We start from the raw sequence: 26104 nt of genomic DNA, 5'->3' as shown, positions 1-26104 counted from the left end.
AAACAAAATACACTAAGGGAAGAATGCACAAGAAATAATTTCTTCTCCTGTAATGCCATATTAGCAGTTCATTAGCTTTCCCTTACATTCTTTGAATGGCCTAAAGCCGTTGTAACCCTGAACCCCTGAATTTCCCTTATTATGGGTGAAAGTGTCATGATGATAGAGCAAATATCGATCACACAAATCCATATCAAGCATGCCTAACTCATAAAATTCCATTCGGTTCAATACAACATTAAGCAGCCTCTACAAAGAAGAGATTTTCAAGATGTTACCTTATCATTTTTATCACAATATCTTGTAGCTTTCACTTTTTTCCAGCAATTTAAATGAAATTCTACTATACACTGTTCACAGCAGGCCACACGTATAAAACCCTGAAATTTGGAGAAAGAAATGTTAACCCTGCAAAAATATGACTAAAATATGAAATCTAGAAACTAGAAAAGTAATATGTTTTGCAAAAGCATCTGAACAAAGAGACACCATAATTAAAATATAATATTTACCTTGAAATCCGGGTCACTAAAATATATTTTGACTTTATGCGCTTGGCATTGCTGGTAACGACATACTGCATTTGGTTTTGGAGGAAACTTGCATTCTGCAATACAATCTTCCAATATAACCTATGACCCAGAAAAGCCAAAGTTACATACTTTCACTGGAGATTGTACTGCTAAGTATTGCTAAGCTTCAGAACAACTTTGAAAGACCAAATTCATGGCAAATGAACAAGAGTAACATCTATATACATCACACTAAGTCCTAACAAATTATCACTGTTGATTGCACAATAGTAACACATAAAGTAACACATTAAGTGAAAGATTGAACACAGTGGTACCTCTAGTTACGAACGCCCCTACCTACGAATTTTTCGAGATATGACCAGCTCCGGCCCCAAAAATTTACCTCGACTTGCAAACTCGCCTCGACTTACGAACCGGATCCGCAGCCATTTTCCGCCCGTTCCACGTGGTCCGCGGCCATTTTTCCGCCCGTGCCACGTGGTCCGCGGCCATTTTCTGCCCGTTCCACATGGTCCACGGCCATTTTTCCGCCCGTTCCACGTGGTCCGCGGCCATTTTTCCGCCCGTTCCACATGGTCCGCTGCCGTTTTTCCGCCCTGCCGCGTGGTCCGCGGCCATTTTCTGCCCCTAACACGTGGTCCGCAGCCATTTTTCCGCCCTGCCGCATGGTCCGTGGCCGTTTTTCCGCCCCGCCGCATGGTCCGTGGCCATTTTTCTGCCCCTGCCGCGTGGTCCGCGGACGCCGGAACGGATTAATGGTAATTACATTGAACCTTATGGGAAAATTTGCCTCGTGTTGCGACCAATTCGAGTTGCAACCAGAGTCACGGAACGGATTAAATTCGTAACTCGAGGTTCCACTGTATCTTAATTTCAGTTTTCAGTATGGAGGGCCTTTTTTCACCAGTTAGAAAATCAGTGTGTCTGATTTCTTCTACTTGTAATTATACTGTCAGTTAAGACAGACTCAAGGTTTTCAGCTGTATCAAAACAATGTAAAATTCCTTCTGTACTACAGCAGTAACATGGATATTTTAAGCAGCATTTTCTCAGTGAAGCTATTAACCAAATTAGGTGAAAGACATTTAAAGCATCAAAAAATTTTTATAATTCTCAACATAACCATCAAGTTCCTAAGCTAGTAAGTACAAATTTATTATGCATAGGAAATCTTACAATATGTAAGAGTACCCTCTGAGCCCAATTTAAAATGCTGATCTTTTTTTAACCATTAAGCAGCTAAATAGTTCGGGTTTATTTCAAGGGGTTATTTTAACTATTCAACTAAATAGTTTGGGTTTATTTCCTGCACCTGGACAAATATGCCCAGGCTTGAAGATTAGCAGAATGCTAATAGATAACAAAGAAATGCTAATAGATAACAAAGAAAAGACAAAACTACTTATTTGGCACAAAAAGGATGGCTCCACCAGACTATGAAGTAGAGAAGGAGGAAGGATGATTAAAGGATGATAACCACAGTCAGGGAATATCTATTGCCTTAAAAGATCTTAAATCTTCAGGGCTAGATGCACTGCCTCGTAAAATCCTTTGTCTATATCCTGTCACTACTAGCCTACCTCTTGCACTAAAAACATCCTAATTCAGTCTCCCTGACAGGGAAAAGTATTCCAAGGCTAGGATTCTGAGCCTCCCTAAGTCCTGTATCTCCCAAACGCTTCTACTCCAGAGCTCTCCTCCTGCTGAATATAACCTGAGAGAAAGTACCCTATGCTGCAATCCTTGGCTTGGCAGTTCTGTACCTTTATATCACTTTTCACTGGGAATTGCTAGAATGCTTTAAACATAATATGTCTTGATTTCAAAAGTGAGAATTCAGTCTTCTTGAAGGTAGGAGCAGCACTTAACAGGTTTAACACTCAACAAAAGGAGAATTAACTAAATCCAGGGCATAAGAATACAACACGCACCAATTACTATCATTCCTTGGTACTAAGAGTACTATCATGAATGGGGATCTGATCACTGATAGAAAAGGGTCCTACTGAAAGTTCACTTGCTTGGTCAAAATTGCTTACTGTGAAAGGTCTAGAAGAGGAAATGTTATAATGTGAGTCTCACATAAAGAAAGTAAAGCCACCTTTTTCTCCTTAGAGCTTAAGCACTATTTATAAACATCAGAGGAGAAATTTGGGATAAGTCACTGGGGGAGGTGAAAGGAGAAGCAGCCACACAGGAAACTTATCCAAATGTCTGTCATGTGGAAAACACCTCCCTGTGCAGAGACAGATACTGTAGCTCCTGTAACTATTCTCCCCATTTTCAGTCCTGAGGGAACAATCTCCTCTCTACCCACCCTACTGTCTCCTCTCCACCTGCACTGATTACTCCGCATCAGCATCAACATCGTGGTATTTATTATTATTGTTGTTTGATTAGCCTTGCCTAGAGAGCATCAGCTCCCACCTACATGTATAATGCAGCAGTACATTGTTTATACCTAGGCACAATTTTGGCAGGTTTATTTTGACAGGAAGCAAGAGAGCAAAGAGAAATGTTTAAGGGCACATGTGAGATTTGCAAACTCAATGGCTGAAGCAACCTGCTTATCCAGCAGAGGCAATACAGGTAGAAGCAGTTTCTACAAGTCCTGCCTCTTGAAATGGATGGATAAAATTATCTGTGCCTCCACTTAACAAGAATAAAAGCTCTTCTGTTTTGATGCAATTGTCATGATGAAAAATATATTCTGGAGAGGCACCATGTGAGATGGCTTATAATGGCTCGATAAAAAGTACAAAACAGCATTGTGACTTACTTGTAATCTCTCTGACCTTGTCTCTTTGATAACTTCTGAAGTTGTAGGCCATGTTAGTACTCCAGGCACAATCTTAAGATTAACCATGGTTTTTGATTTCATGAATTGGTCTAGAGCTTCAGAAAATCTACAGTGTACATAAAAAGACTCATAGTTTATTTAAACAATTATAACAAACATGTTATTTTTTCTCCCTTCCCCCTTAAAACAGTGACTAATGTATATTTAACCATACTTTACTCACCTAACACTATTTTCTGGATTTGCACAATGCATAAATTAATGAGGTAGGCTGGGTTCACCCAACTTCCTAGCTAAATCATGGTTGGCTGGATTGTGATTTAGTGTGTTGTACAAATTCAGAAAAATTACTCATAAAGAAGGCAAATACAGATTCCACCTCCCTTGGAAAGTAAAGTTTCAGTGCAATCTAAACACTTTTCCAGTCCCTTTACAGGACAGGCCTCTGGAATGTGAGAACTGTGACTGTTCAGCTGTCAGCTCTCTGGCCAATCCACAAGAGACTATGGATTGATTCTCCTGTTCCCAGTTTTTCATAAGATGTCAGGAGGATAGCACACCCTTTCCTTGGAGAGAAAAGAAGCAAGGAGGAGCAAAAAAGTACTCAGTGCATCAGGCTGAATGAACTGCCAGGCCTTCTTCAGACTGCTTTTTGCCAGGAAGTTCCAAGCATTCTGCAGTCCCTGTTTACTTTTATGCATACAGAGAACCTGACTCTTTCCAGGGGCTAATGAAGACAGAAAACAATTGGAGGAGGGAGGGGTGTTTATGTTGCCTTGAGTGGGCTATGCATTTGTTAAATAAAAATAAAATTTGGTGGCAAGTGTTTGCTAATCAATCATGTGAATCAGCTCCAACCCATCAGGTGCTAACTATTGACTATACCACTATCATGGTACTACTCACCTATTTTGTCTCAAATATACTTTTCCAATTCCATAATGTGCTAAGCAATTGAATCTCACTTTTGGATATTGCTCAATTATTTTATTAAAATGATTTTTGGCTTTGCTTAGTTCCTTTGGAAGAAATGAAAGAGATTGAGAATTACTATGCAAATATTCAGACACAAAAATAGCTTTAAAAGGCATGCCATTTACTGTAGAATTAATAGTTGCAGAATGAATGAAGCATATATTTTGCTGTTTTCATTCTACAAATTGGCATCAACAGATAAATTCAGCTTTTGAAAGCAGCTTATCTCAGCAGAAGAAATGCTATAATAAATAACAACAATAACAATAATGTTGAGACAGTTCTGTTATGTGTAGAGATTCCCCTGATGCACATTCAGCTGGTCCAGGAGACTATAATAGACTTCAAGAGCTTTTCAAATATCCTTCCATTACAGTGGCTTCTACACAAAAAGTTAAGAAGCAACTGATACAGATCATATTGTAGGAGCAACCATTATCAATAAAATATTGCACCACTTTTGTTCTCAAATGTTCAACCTCAACTATTTTAAATGATCATATATCATAACAAATATGTGAAATTTTAAATGATCATATATCATAACAAATATGTGAAATATAGTGAAATTTCATGCTAAGAATGATTGAAATGTACAACCTGTCTTCATTTATACTGTTTTTTCTAAGTAATATGTCAGCTCTGAATTAAATAGCTGTAGCAAATTTGATGTAAGGAAAGTGCTTAAAAAGGCAAAGAGCTGACCTGAAGAAGCCTTGTTCAAACTAATTTCATCCCTGTTTAAAGCATCTTAAATCCCTACTTTCCTATGTTAGTAGGTTGTAAAAAACTTGAGATAGCTTGAAGTCTTACCTCAGGCTGTCCTATTCCAAGGAGAGCACTGGCATATCCGTACATGATCACAACATAATCAACAAGAGCAAGGTTCAGAAGCTGGAATATTTAAAAAAAACAACTGACTAGAAGATGTGCAAATGTTTGTTTGTTGTTACATGTTGTGGCAGATATACAGGTTTGATCACACATAATGCTGAAGTATAAAACAGTTCTTTGGCTTTTGCCACATCTCTCTCTCTCTCTCTCTCTTCCTTTCCCCCTATAGCTTAGAATGAGATATAAACTAGGCCATTATAAAAATATGGGGCAAATGTAATGAATTAGTTAAAAGGCCATATAAACAACCAAGCTTTTAGAATACCTTGAATTAGCAATTAACCCATCTGATATCAGCTAATCCATTTCAGATGGGTATCTTGAAAGGTATCATGGCTTATAATACTGAAAGCTGCTGAAAGGTTCAGATCTAACAGGACTGCAATCTTCCTATCCAAATCCTGAGTATAAGTTATTCACCAAGATGATTATTCTCATTCAGTTCATGTTGGTTTATCAGTATGTGATTTCCAGCTATGGCCAGGTATTTTATTAAGATATTAATTACCTTGTGTCCTACTACCTCATTTCTTTAAAAGTATCTAGACTTTCTGAAAACTTAATCTTTCCAAGATTATTTTGTCTTAATTTAATGCTAAAAATCACTAAAAGGGTTTCACTCTACCCATAGGAAATACTCAGATCCTGGAAGAATATGAGTGTGCATGAAATTAGTTGTCTTCCAAAGAAACAGAATTTGTAATGTTTCAAGTCTTCCATCATATGGGAAAGGATTGAGGCTGCTGAGACAAGAACGAGTGGCTCCCAGGCTATAGAGAACCATTACATAAACAAAACTGTCTTCCAAATCCATCAAGAGACTTGCCAAATATCCATTAATTTGGAAGATCAGGGGGCCACAGTTAAAAGCTATACTATACTGTATAAAGTCTCTGACTTTTTTGTACCACAGTGGGCACTCAACTGCTATGTTTGTGGCTTCATTCATGTCTACACAAAGTTTCTAATCTAGCTTAGTCATGATAGGGAGATTGATATCAAATCTAGCCAAGAAGTAAATTTAGCGTTAAGTGACTGGAGATGTGATTTAAAGCCAAATGATGATATGTAGTACTGACAGTAAAGATCAATTAAAAATTAGCTATTTGCTCCCACAATTTTTGGTCTAGGAACATAAAAATAGGGTAATACTGCTGAATACTATCTACTACTTAACATACAAAACAACTAGCTAATATTTTTAAAACCCTTTTAAAAATTCTCACAGCAACAATGGAAGCAAGAGTAAAAAACACTTTTTTGCAACCTGCCTGCACTAACTCAAGAGAAATGAGCCAAAGACAAAACAGCAAAAGGTTAACTTCAATATAATAATATATAATAATACTTAAAAATATACTTCACTAGTTATTGGCTTGACACTTTTGCCTAATGTCACTGAAGATGTTACCTAGCCGGGTAACGAAATGTTTGCAAGAAAACAACCAAGCTCAGAGAACCCCAAGGACTCCACAGTTCAACCCTGAATTACGCATATTATCTTCTATTGGTACTTTTTCCTAATGTGTATGAACGGTGCTTATATTTTGCATTTGGCAATTTATTATGTCCTCCCAACTCATAAATAGTATGGGAAGCTAACATGACAGTAAAAATATATAAATAAAAGAACAAAGAACACAGAGAGAGATCACAATTCAGGCCAAGTCACACACACACTCCAATCCCCAAACAGCTACAAGACAGGCTGATTCAGCACTCTGGTCCAAAGTTTGGGGGGGGGGGGGAACCAGGTTTTAAGGCCTTATGGAAGGTCAAAAGGATTGGAATCCCTCATATAACCTGGCCCTGTACCATGAAGAGCTTTATAGGTGATAATCAGCACTTTGAATTGCACCCACAAATCAATAGTGCAGCTCATAAAGTAATGATGTTACTTGAGTGTAAATCAGTGTACCCATAACTATCCATGCTGCTGCATTCTAGACCAGTTGTAGCTTCTGGATGGTCATAAAGGGCAGCCTGATACACAGCATGTTGCAATAGTCCAAATGAGAAGTGACCAAGGCACAAGTGACTGTGAGTAGGAACTCCCCATCCAGGAATGGGTGCAATTGGTGCACAAGATGGATTTCTGCAAAGGCCCTCTTGGCGATGGCTGCCACCTGCTCTTCCAGCAGGAGCTAAAAATCCAAGAGGACCCCCAACTGCACCTAAGTTTTGCCTCAGCAGTGCAGCTCCATCCAGAACTAAATATGGAAGGTCTTTACAACTGGGGCAACCCAAAACCTGCAGTCACTCAGTCTCCAAACATTGGGAAATTATGCATCATTTGGTTGGCCCAGATTATAATTGACTATTGTCAATATACTGATTATTGACCCTGAACTGATGGATACCCTCACCCAAAAGCTCCATTTAGATGCTAAATAGGAGTGGAGAGAGCCTGACGGACCCCACAAAGCAGGGGTATAGATCTCTCCCCTATACCAATGTTAACTGAAATCTGCTACAAAGGAAAGAGAATTACAGCAACACTGTATCTCCCACTCCTAACCCTTAAAGCCAGTCCAAAACGATACCATGATCAATGGTAACAAAAAGTGCTGAGAGACAAGATACATGCACTACCCCCATCCCAATCCCACCAGAGTGATCTATAAGTCTGGTCAATGCCATCTTGGTGCTGTAGTATACCCCAATCTGGATTCCAACTGAAAAAGATACAGATGATGTTTCCTCTAGGCCCTGTGGTGCTGTAGACCACCTTCTCAACTATCTTCTCTAGAAAGGAAAGGCTGTAAATGGGACAAAAATTGTCCAATGCAGTTGGATCCAGGTATGATTTCTTGAGGGAGGGATGGACCAAGCCTTTTAAGAGCTGGAGGAACCAGCTCTTATGCAGTCTCATTTGTAGACAGCATACACTCATAAAAGCACATAAATGCATTAAGTTGAAGTCTACATTTGTTTGACAAAAGGTCAACAGAAGCAGGTCCAAACTACTCTGCTAAATACATTCACTGCCAATAACTATCAAGAAGGAAGTATAAACATTTGAGAGGTATCATATACAGATACTAATGACTCCTAAAGGAACATGACAGATGGAACACATAGTTTTGGAGTAAAATTACCTGCTTTGACCCAAATTTTCAGCAAAGGTCTAAAGCAAAGAAATTTTGTTCCAAGCCTTTCTCCATCTAGAACATTTTCAACTCACAATGTTTTGCATATTCTTCCTATAGATAATTTGTTAATTGACAGAAACATTTTTTTACCAATATCTAATTATATTTTCTGACATTGGTGTCTTTAATATAAGAAGCGATGAGCTTCTTTATAAATGTACTGCTTTTTAGCATCCTGGGAAAATATGCACAAGTTTTTTTCATTAAGAAGTTAACATTATTATAAACAGATTATAACATCTTTTCTATTACCTGTAGTTGGGACGGATCTAGCATATTTAATGATAATGCAAATGATTGTTCAGCACTGTGAAAGCATTGATCCATTAAAGATGTTGATCCATTTTTCATATATGTCTTCAACATTTCTAGTGAAAGTATTATATCCACCTACAAAATCCAAAACAAGGATTAAGTGTTGTTTTTATTGTATCAAAAAATTATTTGCAGGCTGATTAAGAAAAATCCTCTAGGAAACTTAAAACTATATCTGAGATAGGCAATAGCCCTCCAGCAGAATTTCAACTGAATTAGAGCTAGACCGCATGGACAGTAAGAAAGAATGTAAAACTACAGTCTAATAATATAAAGAGGATCAGGCATTGATCATCTCTACCCTAAATGTGGCACTACCAGTGCCATAGACAACACAACACACCTACATGGCTCCAATGACCCTTCTTTCAAAATTAAAAAAATTAAAAATCACCAAAATTTCATGAGCTGATTGAATTTGTGCATTGATGCATGACCCCAGGATATTTCTTTCATTTATTTTTTTAATTTAGGTTTTCAAAGATGTTTCTGTTGTTTTAATGTTATACTATTATGTTTTTGGCATTTACAACATTACACAAAATAGTCCTAATCCCTACTATATGGCATGCACAAAGAACCTTCAAGATTCTTTGTGTAGATAAAAGCTACATAGAATTATTCTTGAGTTTAGAGACCTGCTACATTTTTTCCATGAATAATAACAGAATCATTGAAAGAACCTGAATGTTTATTTTTTTTATCATGAATCAATTCCCAATAATTGAATCAATCAATGATTCAATAAGTTTGAATAAGACAAACTTGCTTTATATCTTACAGGTCTACTAGATTCTCTTCCATCTCAAGTTTTTATTGCAGGCTAGTCTGAAGGCTATTAGAACATAAAATAGATGTGAGTAAAGCCCTTGGCAGCATGGCTGACATGATAGATGTTTCCTGACTTTCAAAGAGGAAACCCTCTTCTTTCAATAGAATGCTTGCTTGCAATATTTTTAAACGCTGGCTCTTCCAGAGAAACACACTAATCTATACTGGACTCAATCTGACAAATGAAAACTATATTATCAAGAGTGACAGAATTCCCCAATACAAACATTCATAGTTTAATTATTCAGTCAAGACTGCTGTACAATGCTGTGCATATCTTTCATCAACTTAATAATCACAAAATCTATCCAGCAAATTTTACATATTTAGTAAATTCATGTGCTTTCTATCATATTTCCCACAGTTTAAAAATAATGTATTATTTAGTTATTCTGTTACCTGTTGCATATTTCCACAGTGAAAGTTGTATTTATCTACAACTTTTTTAGAATCAGTTTTCAAATTCAGTTGTTCTCTGCAATCAAAACAATTTAAGAATTATATTCCTTGTTAAGGTCTTGATTTTCATTCTCTAAATCTCTGAAAAATATATTTTTACAGACTTTTCTATTGTATATTTCTCTCTTGGGATTTGATAACATACTTTCTGACCGCTTGATGTTATCCAGTATGCTTATTATATAACCTTTTTGAAATTCATCTATCTTGTTTGTCTTCAAAGTTACTTTAATTTTATATGTGGGGGTGGTATTAGTTTTTAGGGTTCTGCAATAATCCAGAATTCAAAGGAGAAAAGGTAATGTAGAGCAGGTATAGGTGCACATATTGTACATGTCAGCATCTCCTTAAATCAAATGCATCTTTTCTTAGGATCATGAGGCAAGCCTAGGAAAAGATGCAGCTTCTTTAAGGAACTGCTTACAGGCACAGCATGTTATTCAAATCTGGACTGCTGCACACCCTTATTAATTATTATCACTCCTTAATAATGCATCACATCAGAAGGATGGGAATATACACACATACACGAGAGTTTTCACATTAATATCTTAGGCATTGGGCATGCTGTTGAAAAACCTGAAGCTACCCTTGGGGATTTCAATATCCATATCAGTGCCACTTTATATGTTTGAGACTTCACTACTACAATACTTATGAAGCTATCTTAGTATATCTCCAGTTTAATATATATTGTAGAATGTACTTTTGACTTTAGATTTTCAACTAAGAAGGAAGTTGGGGCACTGGAAATTCTTGTGACATTTATGTTAATTACAATGTTCCCTTTTTACACCTATAGAAGGGCCCACAGTAATACCTATCTAGCCTTATACTGTACAATCTGTTTCAACCGATACAATCTGAGGATGTGACCAATCTGATGATACAATCTGAGGATGTGAACCTTTGGAGAGGTTCAGCCAATCACCTATTATTATTAATAAACTATTAATGATAATCACCTATTATCATTAACAAACTTCAGATGCCACTTAAAATGCCATTGTTTAAGAAACGCTTGCTGAACCCAGAAGAATATAGTGACAATTACGCAAATATCCTTTTGGATATGGTGCTCAGTAGGATGATGTCAGTTCAGTTCAATCAAGAGCTGTTGACTGAATAGAGTGACTGAAACCATTTAATCTTGGTATAAGCCTTGGCTAGTCTACTGATTAATTTTACAAAAAAGAATAAGGAGAATAAAACCTTGATTTTTCTTGATCATTTGACCATGATGGCATTTTTGATTTTCTAACAAGGTTGGAGGCCATAAATATACAGTTATTCTCACCTACATCTAGCACAAGAAGCATTTGAGCTCTGGACTTCCACATTCACTTTAAAATCTATAGGAAACTAATAAGCATGATATTTTGGACTATAACTCCTGTAATGAAAGAGAGTCTGGCCAATCAGAAGGAATTATGGTTCAACACATTTGTAAGAATATGAGGTTGAAAATAATAGCAAAACTGCTAAGATGTTTTGACATAAAATGTTAAATGAGTAACATCTGTTTACTAAGAAATAACTTTTTACAAAAGTAAAATAGTAAAGTATGCATTAGAGGGATGAAATACAAACAACTTTGCAAAGAATTGAGATGTGCTAGAACATATGATTTCTAACAACTTAAAATTGATTATAGAAACATTTCTTTTCCTAGATTCTTTTCCTCAGAAATCAAAAGAGATAGGAGAAGTGATGTTCATGAGGAGAGATGCTGAAATACATTTCATAAAATTAAAGCATATGGATATCAAACAGGGAATTTTGGATATATGTTAATGATATATGAAAGATGGAATATTTAATTCCATAATCTACAGCTAAAATATAGCAAAAAAAATTTCTTAACAGACCATGTATAATCACTGGGAAAGTCTAATAATAAATTAATTTACTTTACAATGTGAAGTAAGAAAGAACCGTGGATCAGTCAATTAGTTCTAGCAATGAAGTAAGGTCTTAAGAACATTCTAAAATTGCATTTAGTTCTTCTATGGAACTCATTCCCACTTGCTTACTTCAAATAGACTGGGGAGAAGCCAGACATTATTTTCACTAGTTAAGGAAAAGCCCTTAGATGTATGAGTACATTGGGGTGTATTGTGTTAATTATGGATATAAACATGTCACAGTAATTGATTCTGTAATGTAATGTATTTGTGTTTTCATCGCACATTTTCATCTGTCATAACAAATGTTAGTTTTATGTAATAAACAAATTTACTGATTTAATATTAATCTAGACATTTCTACATATGAACTTTCATTCCCTTTATCTGAATAACTCTTACATACTCCTAGCTTGTTTTCTTTAAAAAAAATGAGTTAGTCCAATAAAAGCATTAAAATAAAATAAAGTTCTATATGCCATGTGTTGCTACATCTGCTCTCACTACATAATACAAAAAGAATATTTACTTCATCTTCTCAGAATCATCCATTTGGCTTCTTTGCTTCTGTGGATTTTCACTCAGTCCTGTTATGATAGGGAGAAAAGAAGTGCATCTCATTACTTATTTTTAAAAGAATTGCATACTTAGAGTCAGCTTTGCAAATATTGTTCCAAAGAATGTAAGAAGCAATATAGAAATAAGTATGTGAAAAAACTAACAAGGTACACAGAATCATCTAATCACATGGACAACTAGAAATCTTTATACTTTCTAACATGTATATAATTGGTTTAAAGACATAGTCTTTAACATTGATAATATGCATTCATACATACAGCCTTATGTCAACTGTTTAAAATCTTCACTAATTATTTCATTACTGGGATCCTCTCAATATAAGCACATATGACTTTAAAAATGTATTAACTTACCTATTGTAAAAACTGATAAATGATCTGCATTTTCTCTAGTTTGTGTATTTCCAACCACCTGATAAAAAATAAAATATGACGTTTTTCCCAAAGGAATATATTATGTATCAAAGACATCCAGACTAAATAAATTTAATCTAAACATGCCAAACATTTTGATATTTTTTGTTTGCTATTTCTCCTTCTGTCAATTATCTTTAGAAAACATCCCTCAGAGCTAAAATGGTCCATCGATCTGAGCTTCAGGCTTCCTAGATAGGTAAAAATAATGGAAGTCTTCCTCCCATTAATTAATACATTCCTAGGATGGAAATACAGTGTCACTGACTGCTATGTCTGGATGTAAAGAGAGGGGAAGAGCAGCAAACAAGACTTGTTGGATAAAAATGTTGTTATGGATTCTAGTTTTATTCAAGGAGGGTTTGATGGCCAGGAAAATAGTTCTTCTCAGAATCAGAGGTAGAAAAAGTACTATGTCTGCAGCATCTTGATGTTTGGGCTTCCAAAAAAGGATACATGGTAGTGGAAGGCAAGCCTTGACATTCTACAATGAAGAACAGAAGCTAAATTCTCAATCATAGTAAAAGCCAGACTGAGCAGAATGTGCTACAAAAATGTCCAGAGTTTGGCAATCTTAACCAAACCAAACAGCAAACTGACTCTCAGAGGAAGCATCCCTTCTTACTGGAAAAGTCACTGCTGACTTTTTTTATAAATTCTAATGTGCCTTTTTCCCCTCTCAGCTTTAACTGAGGCAAGATTGGTATGGCCCTGCTAGGAGACATGTCTTCAGATAAATAAGATGGGGAAGAAGTGCAGCCAGAAGCATCTAGTGACAGTAATCCAGCAGCACTGGAGCCTGTGATTCCACTCTCACTTTGACAGACCTGGCAAGTTCATAGGACCCCTGCTGATAGTAATTGAGACACAGAGGATCAACCAGTTAGTCCTAGGAAGAGGTGTTTAATGAAGATCCAGAATCAGAGAGCTGAAGTTTGCAGATCTGAAAGGCTAGTCAAAAGGCGTGTGAGTGCTAACAGGAGAACAGACTTTGCAGCCACTGTTTGATGAGTGCGCTGGAGGTTCAGTGGGGCTCGTTTGTTGTGCTTAATCTCTTTTGACAACAACCTATCAAAAACTCAGCTCGTTGCCATTTATTTTTATTTCTGACTTTATTTCTTGCTTTCGTTGGATTTGTTGCCTGAGAGTTTACCGGTCTTAATCCTTGCTTGCCTGTCGGAGTATGAGTATGGTCTATCCTCAAACGTACAGCAAAAGGACTTTTTCAAAGGTTGCTTCATTTCAGCTAGCTGCAATAGAGCCTGAGCTTACTTATCTCTGACCCTCGGCAGATTTATAGCCTTCTAATTTGCTTCTGGCAGCCAGCTGTACCAGCACAGAAAAAAAAAATGTCCGGAAGTGAAGAAAGGACAGACTAATGAGTGCAGACAATAAAAGCAGTGGAGCGAAACAAATAGATTTTTAAGGTACTTTAATAGGGTGAGAAACAAAAAGGGAGATAAATAATTAAGAGGCTATAAAAGTAAACAGGAATGCTTGAGATAAACTGAAGTAGAGAATAACAAGCCAGCTCCTGCTCTAAGCAAACGAACTGTAAAGAATAGTAGAAACCCTGCTGATACTTGATTCCTATCTTCCAAGCAAACATAATACTTAATTCAGCCTTTTATGCCTCACATATCAAGAGGAGAACAGAACACTGGTTATGTCATAAGAAAGTTTCTTCTGGTTTGATGCAAAAGAGGCCTCTTCAACGGCTACAAAAGCAGCAAAATTATAGGATTAAGTTGTTATACTAGTTCTCTTAGACTCCTTCCTTCAGTTTTTATTCATGTCTAAGCTGAAAAGGAACCAGAAGGAACCCCTCCAAATATAGCTTAAATAAAAGAAACACTGTAACCCAGCCTTAAGGAAGATGTGGCCTTAAATACCTTCTTTGCATCAAAGGAACATTCATGGTAGGTGACCAATTTTTCATTCCTATGTGATGCTTGGGAACATTCAAGCATGGGGTATATATAACTTAGGTGGGAACAACTAACTGAGCCTTGTGAAACAGATAAGATCTGTTGTAAAACTATATATTCAAAGGCTGTTTCTGCAGAAGCATAAAGATCCTGCTTGTTATAGCTGGTGAACATGGAAGGGTTTTAGGATTTTCACTCTAAAAAGGGTCATTAATGGAGAATGCTGCTGTGATGTGTAGTGACATGTGAGATTTCAGGTAGTTTCTGGCTATAAAAGACCATATAGTGTAAATGTAACCTCTCAGTTGTCTGGCCAGGGTGGTATTGGAAACTTGCATTCCTAGGTAGGTGGAGTGGGCTAAACACATAGGAAATATGGAAAGCTCACCAAAAGAAAAAAAATTAAAGTGAAATATTAAGTCTTATAAGAAATGTTAATGCTCCAGGGGCATCTAAATTTTGAGGGTTAAGAGATATCAGGATAGAAGAAAAGGAAAATATATTCCTGAGACCTGCAAAAGTCATATTGACATTAGGAACAAAGGAAGAATCCATTCTCACAATGGTCAAGTCTTGGAAAGAAGTACAGGGATCTTGGTGACTGATAGCTACCAACTCTGAAATCCTTTTTACTGTGATGACTATAAGGAACAAGTTCTTCAGGAACAGCAGCTTGAGAAAACAGATTCCAGATATTCAAATGGCCTAGCAGCTGCAGCCTCAGGGACAATATGTAGGCTTTTCAACTGAAACTGAAATTCTACAAGTGGGCTAAAAAGACTGCTGTTCTAGGAATCATTTGTTGGTAGGATGAAATCCAATAAAACCCTAACTGGTGAGATAAGGGCTAATTATACTGACAAAATTTGTCTGTGCAAGTATTCAATTATGAATACTTCAAAACTGAATTGGTTATGAAGTATTCAATGTGGTAAAGAAGAAAGTACCTGTTGAATACAAATTGACTTGCACCTCTTTCCTACTGTACCAACAAATAATGATAATGATCTCATAAATTATTTAAATATAGTCCTTTCTGGACAAAATAATAGTTCTGTATTGAACCAGTGTGGACTAAGGCTATCTATGATGCTCATTTAGTAGTCAAGTATCTAATTGCATCCATTAGGAATTAGAATGAAGAATCAGATCCTGCTGCAGTAGGTGGAAAGACCTACAGCTAAGAGAGTTGAGAGTCTTCGACAGTTGTGGACAGCATGGCCAATATAATATAACTAGGAACACTATGGCTGCCTCAGACCTGATTTTCCTTAGGGCCCTGGCAAGCAGTGGGAACACAGGAAGGACATAAAAGGGCCTCTTAAGCTAAAGCTATCCACAGACTCTGCTGTTACAAACTGCAAACAAGATGAGAAAGTCCACTTTTTTAAAAAGATGCAAACTTGATTTCTGAAATTCCAACATGACCAGATTCAAACTTCATTCCTCTGGATCCAGTGTGTTTCTGCAGAGAAAACGAGGTTCTATATGTAAAGTCCCATGTTCTAATGAGGCAATAAGGAATGAACTTTGCTATTCTGCCCAAAAGAGGAGCAACACTATTTTTTTGTATTAACTTTTATCTCATCTTAGTGAAAAATGTACATGTTCATTTCTAGCACCACCAGGCAAATGAAATTTTGACTTTTGTGGCATGCAGGACTGGAATGCATTTTTCGTTATCTATATCAGTTTGAAAATGAATTAGAAGCCACTGGAGCATGGAACAAAGCTGAAATAAGGATAGCACCATCCCAGAATCCAAGTAAGATGCATGAGCTGTTTCCAATTATTTTTCAACAGGCAGCCTTCTAAATCTTTAGAACTGTTTCTGGGTAATTAAAAAAAAAAAGTTCTTTCTGAGTGTCTAGGCAGGGCTCTAAACAAATGCTTTCTGTCAGGGGTTTTTTTTTTTTTCTTGGTGTTGATGAGAAACCTGTATACTTAAACACTGACAGTCTTGATTATGTCTGTCTGAACTTGTATGGGAGAGGATCTAGAAGTGTTTCTCTCTCTCCTGGAGACATTTTGACTATCCCAAATGATCACAATTTTTGTAAATGTTCTTGGTGTTGAAGCCATTCCAAAGGGCAAGGATCTAAACTGAAAATGACTGCTGTGCTAAGAAAAACAGACATATTTTCTGTGCAATAGAGTTACAGAATTCCTGGCAAATAGAAGGGGTAGAAATGGAAGCAGTAACAGACTTCATTTATTTGGGCTCCAAGATCACCGCAGACGGAGACTGCAGCCATGAAATTAAAAGACGCTTGCTCCTTGGGAAGAAAGCTATGGCAAACCTAGATAGCATATTAAAAAGCAGAGACGTCACCTTGCCGACAAAGATCCGCATAGTCAAAGCTATGGTTTTTCCAGTAGTAACGTATGGCTGTGAGAGCTGGACCATAAAGAAGGCTGAGCGCCAAAGAATTGATGCCTTTGAACTGTGGTGCTAGAGAAGACTCCTAAGAGTCCCCTGGACTGCTAGGAGGTCAAACCAGTCAATCTTAAAGGAAATCGACCCTGATTGCTCATTGGAAGGATTGATAATGAAGCTCAAGGTCAGATACTTTGGTCATCTAATGCGAAGAGAGGACTCTTTGGAAAAGACCCTGATGCTGGGAAAGATTGAAGGCAAAAGGAGAAGAGGACGGCAGATGATGAGGTGGTTAGATAGCATCACTGAAGCAATGAGCATGAAACTAAGCAAACTCGGGGAGGCAGTGAAGGACAGGAAGGCCTGGCGCAATATGGTTCATGGGGTCACGAAGAGTCGGACATGACTTAACAACTGAACAACAAAGAGTTACAGAATATAGTCCTCTGACACATTTACAATTGGATGCCCTCCTTGATTAGCTGAACTAAACATATTTGTTCACAAACTTGTAATCCATAATGGCCCTCTAGTCCCCTCGTTTTTTGAAAGATAAAAATGAAATAAACCCTCAGAATGCTTAGCTGGCATAGTTCCATAACTCCTATTTGTAACATATACAGCTTTCAAGACTCTGTTATTCTACCAAAGAACAATAAAAAACATTTCTGGAATCCCTGCCATACCTGTATCTTGATCTTGCCTACCTCAAAAGGCTGACATCCATCTTATAAGCCTGTCTAAGTTTCTCTCTGTCCCGTCGTATACTAAGCAAACTCAAGGTGGGATTAATTTAAGTTTATTTCTCATGCTTTCCTCTTTCTCAGGACCAAGTAATCTGTTCTTAGAGCTTTCCTTTCTCAGGACCAAGTAGTCTTTTCTCAGAGTCCTCCCTTAACAACTCACTCATTCCTTCTCTATATTCATGGTCAGCTCTGCATTCCTTCACTCATACATTGTTTTATAACTTACATTTGTTTGTTTCTGCTGGCAAGGATGGTCATGAGAATCAGACAGTTTTTTCTTTTCATTGTGAGATTTCTTTGATTCTTGGTTATCAACTGGGACATATTCTGAAGAACTAATGGAATCACTCAAGCACAAATACAGTTAACAGAAAAATAAATGATCATATATTGTTAAGACAATTATCATTTTAATTATCATCTATCAATACACAAAATAATCAGGAATTAAGTTACTACCCAGAACTACTGTATAACTGATCTTGGTTAATAAAGTAAATAATTCTCTAATGAGGAGTAAGCAACTTTTTGGGTTGATTGAATTACATTTTAATAAAATATTTGATAAATGTTTACTAAAAATGGGTGCACTGAGAAATTTTAAAACATCAAATATTGGTAGAAACATAACGGGGGGGGGTATGTGAGTAAAGAAAAAAAGTGAAAATTTCTATTTCTTCTGTTTTCTTTGTTATATAGAAATGAGAATTGGGTATACTAGGAGAAACAACAATTTAGTTAAATACAATAGTAATGGATTACTTTAGAAGTATGTGTGTGTTAAAGAAAAAAGACAGAGGGTCAAGAATGATTGCATATAGAATGAAAATGGATTAAGAAGAAAAATCAGTGACATTATGAAAGAAATGCCAGTATGAGTAATCACTGATTATAGAGAGAGAATGATTTAGGATTAAATTGCGGAACAAATATATGAAGGATAAGTGAATGGATCAAGAGGAAAGGGAAGACAGGAAAAATTGTGATTGGATGGTGCTGATGAATGTCTTCCAAAAAACAGAGGAGAAGGTTAAAGAACAAAGGCAATTTATCAATTGTTTATAGACCTAGTGGAAGCAAGGATGGTTCTCAAGGATAGAAAATTATGGAGAGATACAGTAAATGGTGTGGGTGTAATACTAGATTTAGATGCTGTTTCTCTTATCTCCTACCTTAAATTTCTTTGTCCACTACTTCTTATTGTTTTTCTAAGCATTGGTAAATACCAAAAGGGAATAACATGATGAATATATACATATGCAAGAATGTAAGTATGGGTATGGATATAAGTATGTGCATTAAAACAGGCCTTGAACAAAATCTACAACAGTTTTTACTGAGTAGAAGTTAATAATAGTTATCATTAGATTCTTGTTTACTTAAACAGAATAATAACTTTATTGTCATTCCACTATACACTATACACCAAGTGCATAATAAAATGAAATTCCATTGCAGTTGGCTCACAGTTACAATCAGACACTAAAGTACAATCAGGATATCATAGTTACTATAAAATATATATTCTATACACATTTGACATTGACTTATTAAACATTCAAGAATCTAATAGCCTGGGGGACAAAGCTATTTCCCAAGCTGGCTGTTCTACATCAGATACAGAGGGTTCCCAGAGTGTAACAAAGAAAACAGGCCATGAAGAGGATGGGAAGCATCACTGATGATCCTTCGAGCTTTAGACAGACAGTGCGCATATGCTAGATCTTGGATGAGAGGCAGAGAGATCCCAATTATCTTCTCTGCTGCCCTTACTACCTTCTGCACAAACTTTCTATCTGAGGCAATACAGCCTCCAAACCAGATGGAAATACAATTAGTAAGTACACTCTCTACGTTGCCTCTATAGAAAGTAAGAAGAACGGAAGATGGGAGATGTACTTTCCTCATCCGGCGCAAAAAATGTAAATGTTGCTGTGCTCGTTTTACCAAAAATGCAGTGTTAAAAGACCAGGTCAGACTATTCGTTAACTGTACCTCTAGGAATCTAATGCTACTGACTGATTCCACAGCTATGTTATTAATAAGAAGTGGAGTACGACTACACTGGTTATTCCTGAAATCTATAATAATCTCCTTAGTTTTTTCCACATTTAGGACCAGGCTGTTTTTATTACACCACTCCACCAAGCCCTTCACCTCCCCCTATAAGCCCACTCATTATCATCCCTGATAAGGCCCACCACCATTGTATCATCTGCATATTTCACAACGGAATTGGTGGTGAACCTGGCCCAACAGTCATGGGTCTTCAGGGTGAACAACAATGGGCTTGGACACAACCCTGTGGGGAGCCGATGTTCAGAGAGATAGAGCTAGAGATATTATTTCCAACTCACACCGACTGAGACCTCTCAGTCAGGAAGTCAAGTAGCCAATTACACAAAGGAGTACTGAAACCCAGAGAACCCATGAATTTTGGAATTAAACTTACTTTTTCTGCAACAGTTGTTTCTTTAGTCTGTATTTATTTTGTTTTACACCTAAATGCATAAAAAAACCTGAATAACTGATATCATACAGAGCATTTAATAGTTTATAAATAATTTGAGCAAAGAAATGGTTACCTCTAGCTTCTTCCATTTGCTTCTTCAGCTTCTCATATTGCTCAATAAGTCCTTTAACTCCTTCAGGATTCTCTCTGCACAGGTCCTGACCTCTCTCATTGGCTTCTAATGCTTTTCTGTGCTCACCCAAGAATGATAAAGCATCACAAAATCGATAATGCCCCTACAAAAAGTGATGAGCAAAATGTTTAATATCACTCTAAAATAGGAGGTTTTGTCAAACAGTTACATTTCTCAATTTGCTAGCTACTTCATATTGCAACCCAATCCTATGTTGTTGAGCAGAATAAGATATTATATTCAATATTGTTCATACGCATATGTAAACTTGCATTTGAATGCAGACTAAATGTTTCATATCATTTATCCAGTTGCTATTCTAATCAAAGCATCCAAGTATGTAAACAAAGGATTTGGGAGTATATCAATACAATTTTTATAGTTGTATTGCCCTTAGAGTGAGCTATAGAATACAGATATAATATGACATTTATCCTCCTTGCACTGGGGTAGTTGGATTATTCAAGAGTCAGTATATTAATATTCAAGTTATAATCGCTTTATATACTTCTTTCTCAGGGCCTCTGTTTTTTAAAAATCTGCAGGTAAACAACAAGCTGTTTTAATGATATCATTCTGTAAACAGAAGGGGAAATAATTTTTTGCTAATTTTCAATACACCCTTTCCATGAGCAAAATCTGCCTGGGAAATAGTTGATATTAGGAATGAATAACATGTATTCTGCCATAGGCGGAACTAATAGAAGCAAATATGTGTAGCTTGTAGTCCTTGGGGTTCTCTGAACTAAGGACTCCATAGGCGGAACTATAATTTCTCACAACCTTCAATTTTCACTGAGGCTTCTCTGCATCGTAATTCAGCCATTTCTATTTCTTCTGAACTTTTCTATTCTAAAATAATCAAAGGATGCAATCTGCCCCTCCTTCACATAAGAGATAAGCTTTCTTCCCTCTGCATTGAAAGAGGGGGGGAAAAAACCCTACACAGAACCTTCCTACCCAAATTTGTCTCTATATAGGTTTCTCACTTGAAAGTACAGTACTTGCTAGAATTCTTGTTACTGTTACTTTTACCTTTTTCCTAATAAATCTCACCAATCAGAACTCTCAGAGATTTGTTCATTAGGACTAACCATTTCAAGTCCAAGTTGTTACAAGGGAAATCTGACATTAATTCTGACAAGTTCCTACTCTCTCTACTAAATCATGGTGATTGATCCTCTTACCATGCCACTGAATTTTGACCAAGTTGTCTTTACAGCAATTAAGTGTACCCATACAAGAACTAGGTAGAAGTCCAGATTAACAAACTGATTCTAACAATCACCCAAATGACACAGCAGATGGCACAAATCTAACTCCCATCTACTGCTGCACCACCTCCTGCAAAATTTCTTGTCTGATAAATATGATGGTAATCCAGAAAAATTCAAAGCATTCATTTCATTATTCTTGGTAGAATTTATACTTTACTTTTGACCAAAAAAGCTGCCAATACACTAGGTATAAGTTGATCTGGAATTGCTCTGACAGGCTTTCAGGTTTGCTACATTACCCTGTTAGCAATAAAGATCATTCCTGAAATCCAAGTGGTTATCTCCTGAATCTGCTAGCTTTAAAGGATTTGACAGACTGACATTTGCAAATTGCCTTAAGACATGTGATGTTGTATGTAGCTGACTTCTAATTTTACTCTAGAGATGTAGGCTGGAATGAATTGCTCTTTGTTGTTGTTTAGTCGTTAAGTCGTGTCCGACTCTCCGTGACCCCATGAACCATACTGCGCCAGGCCTTCCGGTCCTTCACTGCCTCCCTGAGTTTGCTCAGTTTCATGCTCATTGCTTCAGTGATGCTATCTAACCATCTCATCCTCTGCCGTCCTCTTCTCCTTTTGCCTTCAATCTTTCCCAGCATCAGGGTCTTCTCCAAAGAGATCTCTCTTCGCATTAGGTGACCAAAGTATCTGAGCTTGAGCTTCATTATCGATCCTTCCAATGAGCAATCAGGGTTGATTTCCTTTAAGATTGACTGGTTTGACCTCCTAGCAGTCCAGGGAACTCTCAAGAGTCTTCTCCAGCACCACAGTTCAAAGGCATCAATTCTTCGGCGCTCCGCCTTCTTTATGGTCCAGCTCTCACAGCCATACATTACTACTGGAAAAACCATAGCTCTGACTATGCGGATCTTTGTCAGCAAGGTGACGTCTCTGCTTTTTAATATGCTAATGAATTGCTCTAGCTGACCAATTTAAAGAGAGCCTATCTAATGAACTAGCCTGACCAAGCACTCCAGGAACCTTAAAGTTGCTGATCCAGTGCTGTATAGCCATGGACAGAATAAAAGATCTGAGACAGTAGTTGGATAAGAATATACCCTCTATATCCCTTTTCCATCCTTCACCTGTTCTTTGAAAAATTCAAAAGTTAAAGCTATCCAACTGAAAGTAAATAACCTCCCCACAATCAGCTACAGAAAAGCAACACACTCATGTTTGATCTCTGTTTTATGGAATTTCTAGACATTTTGTACTTGGTTATTCCACTAAACTTCTTGCTCTGAGTCCCTGTGAAATGTCATTCTTGTGGAAGAAGAGGTCACTTTGCAACTAAGTCCTCCTGATCATCTGAGAGCAGCTTTTCTACAAAACAAGCTAGGCACCCCTTTCAAGAGTTCAGAAAGGGGCTATTTGATAATTAAGGGGAGCTCAGATGTATAACTCAAAGTAATGACATTTTATCCTGTTTGTAATTGTTTGCCTTCAAACAAGCCCAGACATGTATCTCTCCTTTGATGGATTTTGAAGTCCTGGACAACTTCACAGACAAATATGTCTTGCCCACTCAGATGAAAGACCCAGCTATATCAGTAGAGACCACCAATGGAAGGCTTTTGTTCTCTGGTCTGATTACTGAATGCACAGCTTCCCTTTGCCTTATCATTTCCAACCATCAGGAAACATTACAACTCAGTTTAACTTCTTCTTTGCATGTGCCCATAATGCTGGAAATGGAATGCCCTCAGAACCCATAACTTCCAGAATTGCCAGGGTTAAATACAATGGGAACTTCATCAGTTTTCTGTTCATGTAAATGATTAAATTATTTCCATGTCCAACAATCTCAAACTTGAATCACAGCAAAAGAGATTTACAAAATAAATGCAACTAACCTTAGGCCAGCAGGGCTTCAAAATAATGGCTCTCTTCCCATCACACAAGGCTTTCCTAAAACAAAAATATGTTTGGCACAAATGATTTAGTAAAATGCTTTTATTCAAACTGAAAAGTTTTTCAAACTTCAAGATTTTAACAAACCTCAGAAGAGATTATCACTTGTAAATTTCCATTCTGAGAGCAGGCAAAGCCACCTTCATGGCTGGGATAGTTTCCTGTCCTTCTGGAAGCCAGATTCACATTCTAACTTCACTTATAGAGGGAGAACCTCTCTGCCTTCCCTAACCAAGCTGAGAAGAGCTAAAATGCTTCATTCCCTTCATGGCACAGTAGTTTTGGAAAAACGACACTTTCAAGCTTCACTTCTTTCTTCCATTGTGAAACACAATTCTGCAAGTTTCTTTTTTCAGGACGCTTCAGAAATATAAATAAATTAATGGAAAACCTAACAAATACCAATTAAAATTGCAACGGTCCTGTATAACTAGAAAAGAAGACTATTGTTCTATATGTTTCAGTATTGTATCATCTTATTTTTAGTGCAGCTTATTTTGTATGTTGTACATTGCTTAGAGAATTAGGCCATAAAAGGCATACTAGGAATATTTTACATAATATAAAATAAAGGATCTTCAAGATCTAATATTGCCTTCCACACTCAACCTGAACCAATACCTTCTGCTGGGAAGATGACATGTCCCTGTTCTTTAATTTTTCAAAATTTCCCTTATTCTTCCAGATAGAGAGGAAACAATCTTCACCACCAAAATATAGAAAAATAGCATCATTCCCTAAGACAAGGCTACAAGATGACATCAGTAAAATGTACATGTTTTCTTCCAAGCTGCCTTTGCTGACAGACATGTTTAATCTTGCAGTGCCTGGTGAATTGAGTGTACTGGGGTATGCAAAATATTTCATTTCAAAACATTTCAATTGTGAAATTTCATGAACTATCCCAGCTTGAGTACAAAACTGCTGTTTCAAATATGAAATGGGCTCTTTCAAGCATTTTGACTTTGAAACAAAGTTTAACAGTTATGTTAACAGGTGGAATGGGTTAATCTAGCCATCAGGAAGATTGTGAAAAGAAGCAGCTAGCAAAAGCTCCTTTGGCTTTGCTATCTCTGTTGGAAATACATCTTGGATTTCCCTAGCAATCAATTAGTTCTTAGGCAAAATCAGTTTCACCCTGCTGAGAACTCAGATTTTGGCAAAGTCTGACACAATGGGAGTAATATGCACTCATTGTTCTTGTACTGTTAGGTACTGTTTGTACCTAACTGCTGATATACTATGCTCTAGATAATGGTAAGTGCAGTGTCCCATGCTATTTCTTTGTTCTGGGAGTAATAGAGGACTTGCCACAACCCCTTTACTTTGCCAGAAACTTTTTACTTTGACTAGATAAGGAGAGAAGAAATAGGGCAGGTAACTTAAGAAACATTGTCACCTAGATTTCTCCTCTTCTTTTGGACCTGTCAAGTGTCAAATAAACTGGCTTGGCTTTCACTCTCCTTCACTAAAGGCTGAGGGTCAGAATGCTCTGTTTTGCCTTCCCCATAGAAAGGAGGATTGGCTCCCTTGGCCAAATTCTTCAAGGATCAAAGAGGCTTGCAGCTTCCAAATCTACTTCTTTATCTTTCTGTCTGCCAGTCCTAGTTAAATCCCCAGGTTTCCAGAAACTGCCCAGCCACACCAGCAGTTCAGTTATAGAGGATGATGTACAATTGACAGGGAGGTATGTCTATGCCATGTCAGCTTTAGACAACCTCACCAGCAGGAGGCCTACCATCTTGCCATAAGCAGAGTTGAAATTGACCAACAATCCCAAATACCTTGACTTTCTATTTTATGTTTTTGGATATTTCTACTTTCAAAATACTAAATTAAACTAGTTCTATGGCTTTTGGAACCTGACCATTGAGACTTTGTCCTTTTTTTTTTTTTTGCTTCATTTATTTAATAAAACACTGCAGAACAAAGAGAAAAAAAAATTAAAAAAAGAAACTTGGAAAAAAAGAAAGCAATAAACAATAACAAAGAATAAGGGCTTCTCTATGAGGTTTTACACAACAGTCTTCCTGAAGGATGATTATATTTCATGGGACATTGTCTTTAAAAGTGCATTTTTGTCCTTTCACACTAATATGCACCAAGTACATAAACCGTGAACATCTCCAAGATGTGAAATTCCAGAAATGAATGTTTTAAAAGAGGGAACTATCTCTGGAAACTAAACAGATTGCAAATGTAATTTATCACCTACAAAACGCTCTCCTTATATTCAAATAAAAGCATCTTCTCTCTCCCTACTTCACAACAGTTGTTGAATAATCTATGGCCCTAAGTGCACTTTTCCCTATGCCTCAATTTAAACCACAAGTGCAGAATATGTTGAGTTACTTATGAAA

At 36.9% G+C, this 26104-nt stretch overlaps 1 protein-coding gene across 9 annotated transcripts in view; it reads right to left on the bottom strand.

Annotated features, from left to right (window-relative positions):
- Positions 1-26104, bottom strand: part of TTC3 (tetratricopeptide repeat domain 3) — a 96680-nt gene that overhangs the window by 52891 nt on the left and 17685 nt on the right. For 6 of the 9 annotated variants that reach the window (XM_088144676.1, XM_088144671.1, XM_088144675.1 and 3 more), the window contains 13 exons: positions 23687-23741; positions 20498-20660; positions 20365-20413; positions 18139-18259; positions 12802-12859; positions 12396-12453; positions 9903-9978; positions 8610-8747; positions 5125-5205; positions 4243-4355; positions 3316-3442; positions 513-632; positions 279-380 (listed from right to left, as the gene is read on the bottom strand). In XM_088144676.1, the coding sequence (XP_088000802.1) occupies positions 279-380; positions 513-632; positions 3316-3442; positions 4243-4355; positions 5125-5205; positions 8610-8747; positions 9903-9978; positions 12396-12453; positions 12802-12859; positions 18139-18259; positions 20365-20413; positions 20498-20660; positions 23687-23741 (1261 nt within the window). The remainder of the gene's footprint in view (positions 1-278; positions 381-512; positions 633-3315; positions 3443-4242; positions 4356-5124; positions 5206-8609; positions 8748-9902; positions 9979-12395; positions 12454-12801; positions 12860-18138; positions 18260-20364; positions 20414-20497; positions 20661-23686; positions 23742-26104) is intronic. The other 3 variants (XM_088144674.1, XM_088144679.1, XM_088144678.1) reach the window with 2 other exon arrangements.

This window comes from Python bivittatus, unplaced genomic scaffold (assembly GCF_059951505.1).
Source record: "Python bivittatus isolate LINGU-HERP-01145 unplaced genomic scaffold, Pbiv_v1 ctg000350_np1212, whole genome shotgun sequence".
Classification (NCBI taxonomy): domain Eukaryota; kingdom Metazoa; phylum Chordata; class Lepidosauria; order Squamata; family Pythonidae; genus Python; species Python bivittatus.
Note: the sequence above shows the minus strand (reverse complement) of the source record. Positions and strands in the feature narration are given on the sequence as shown.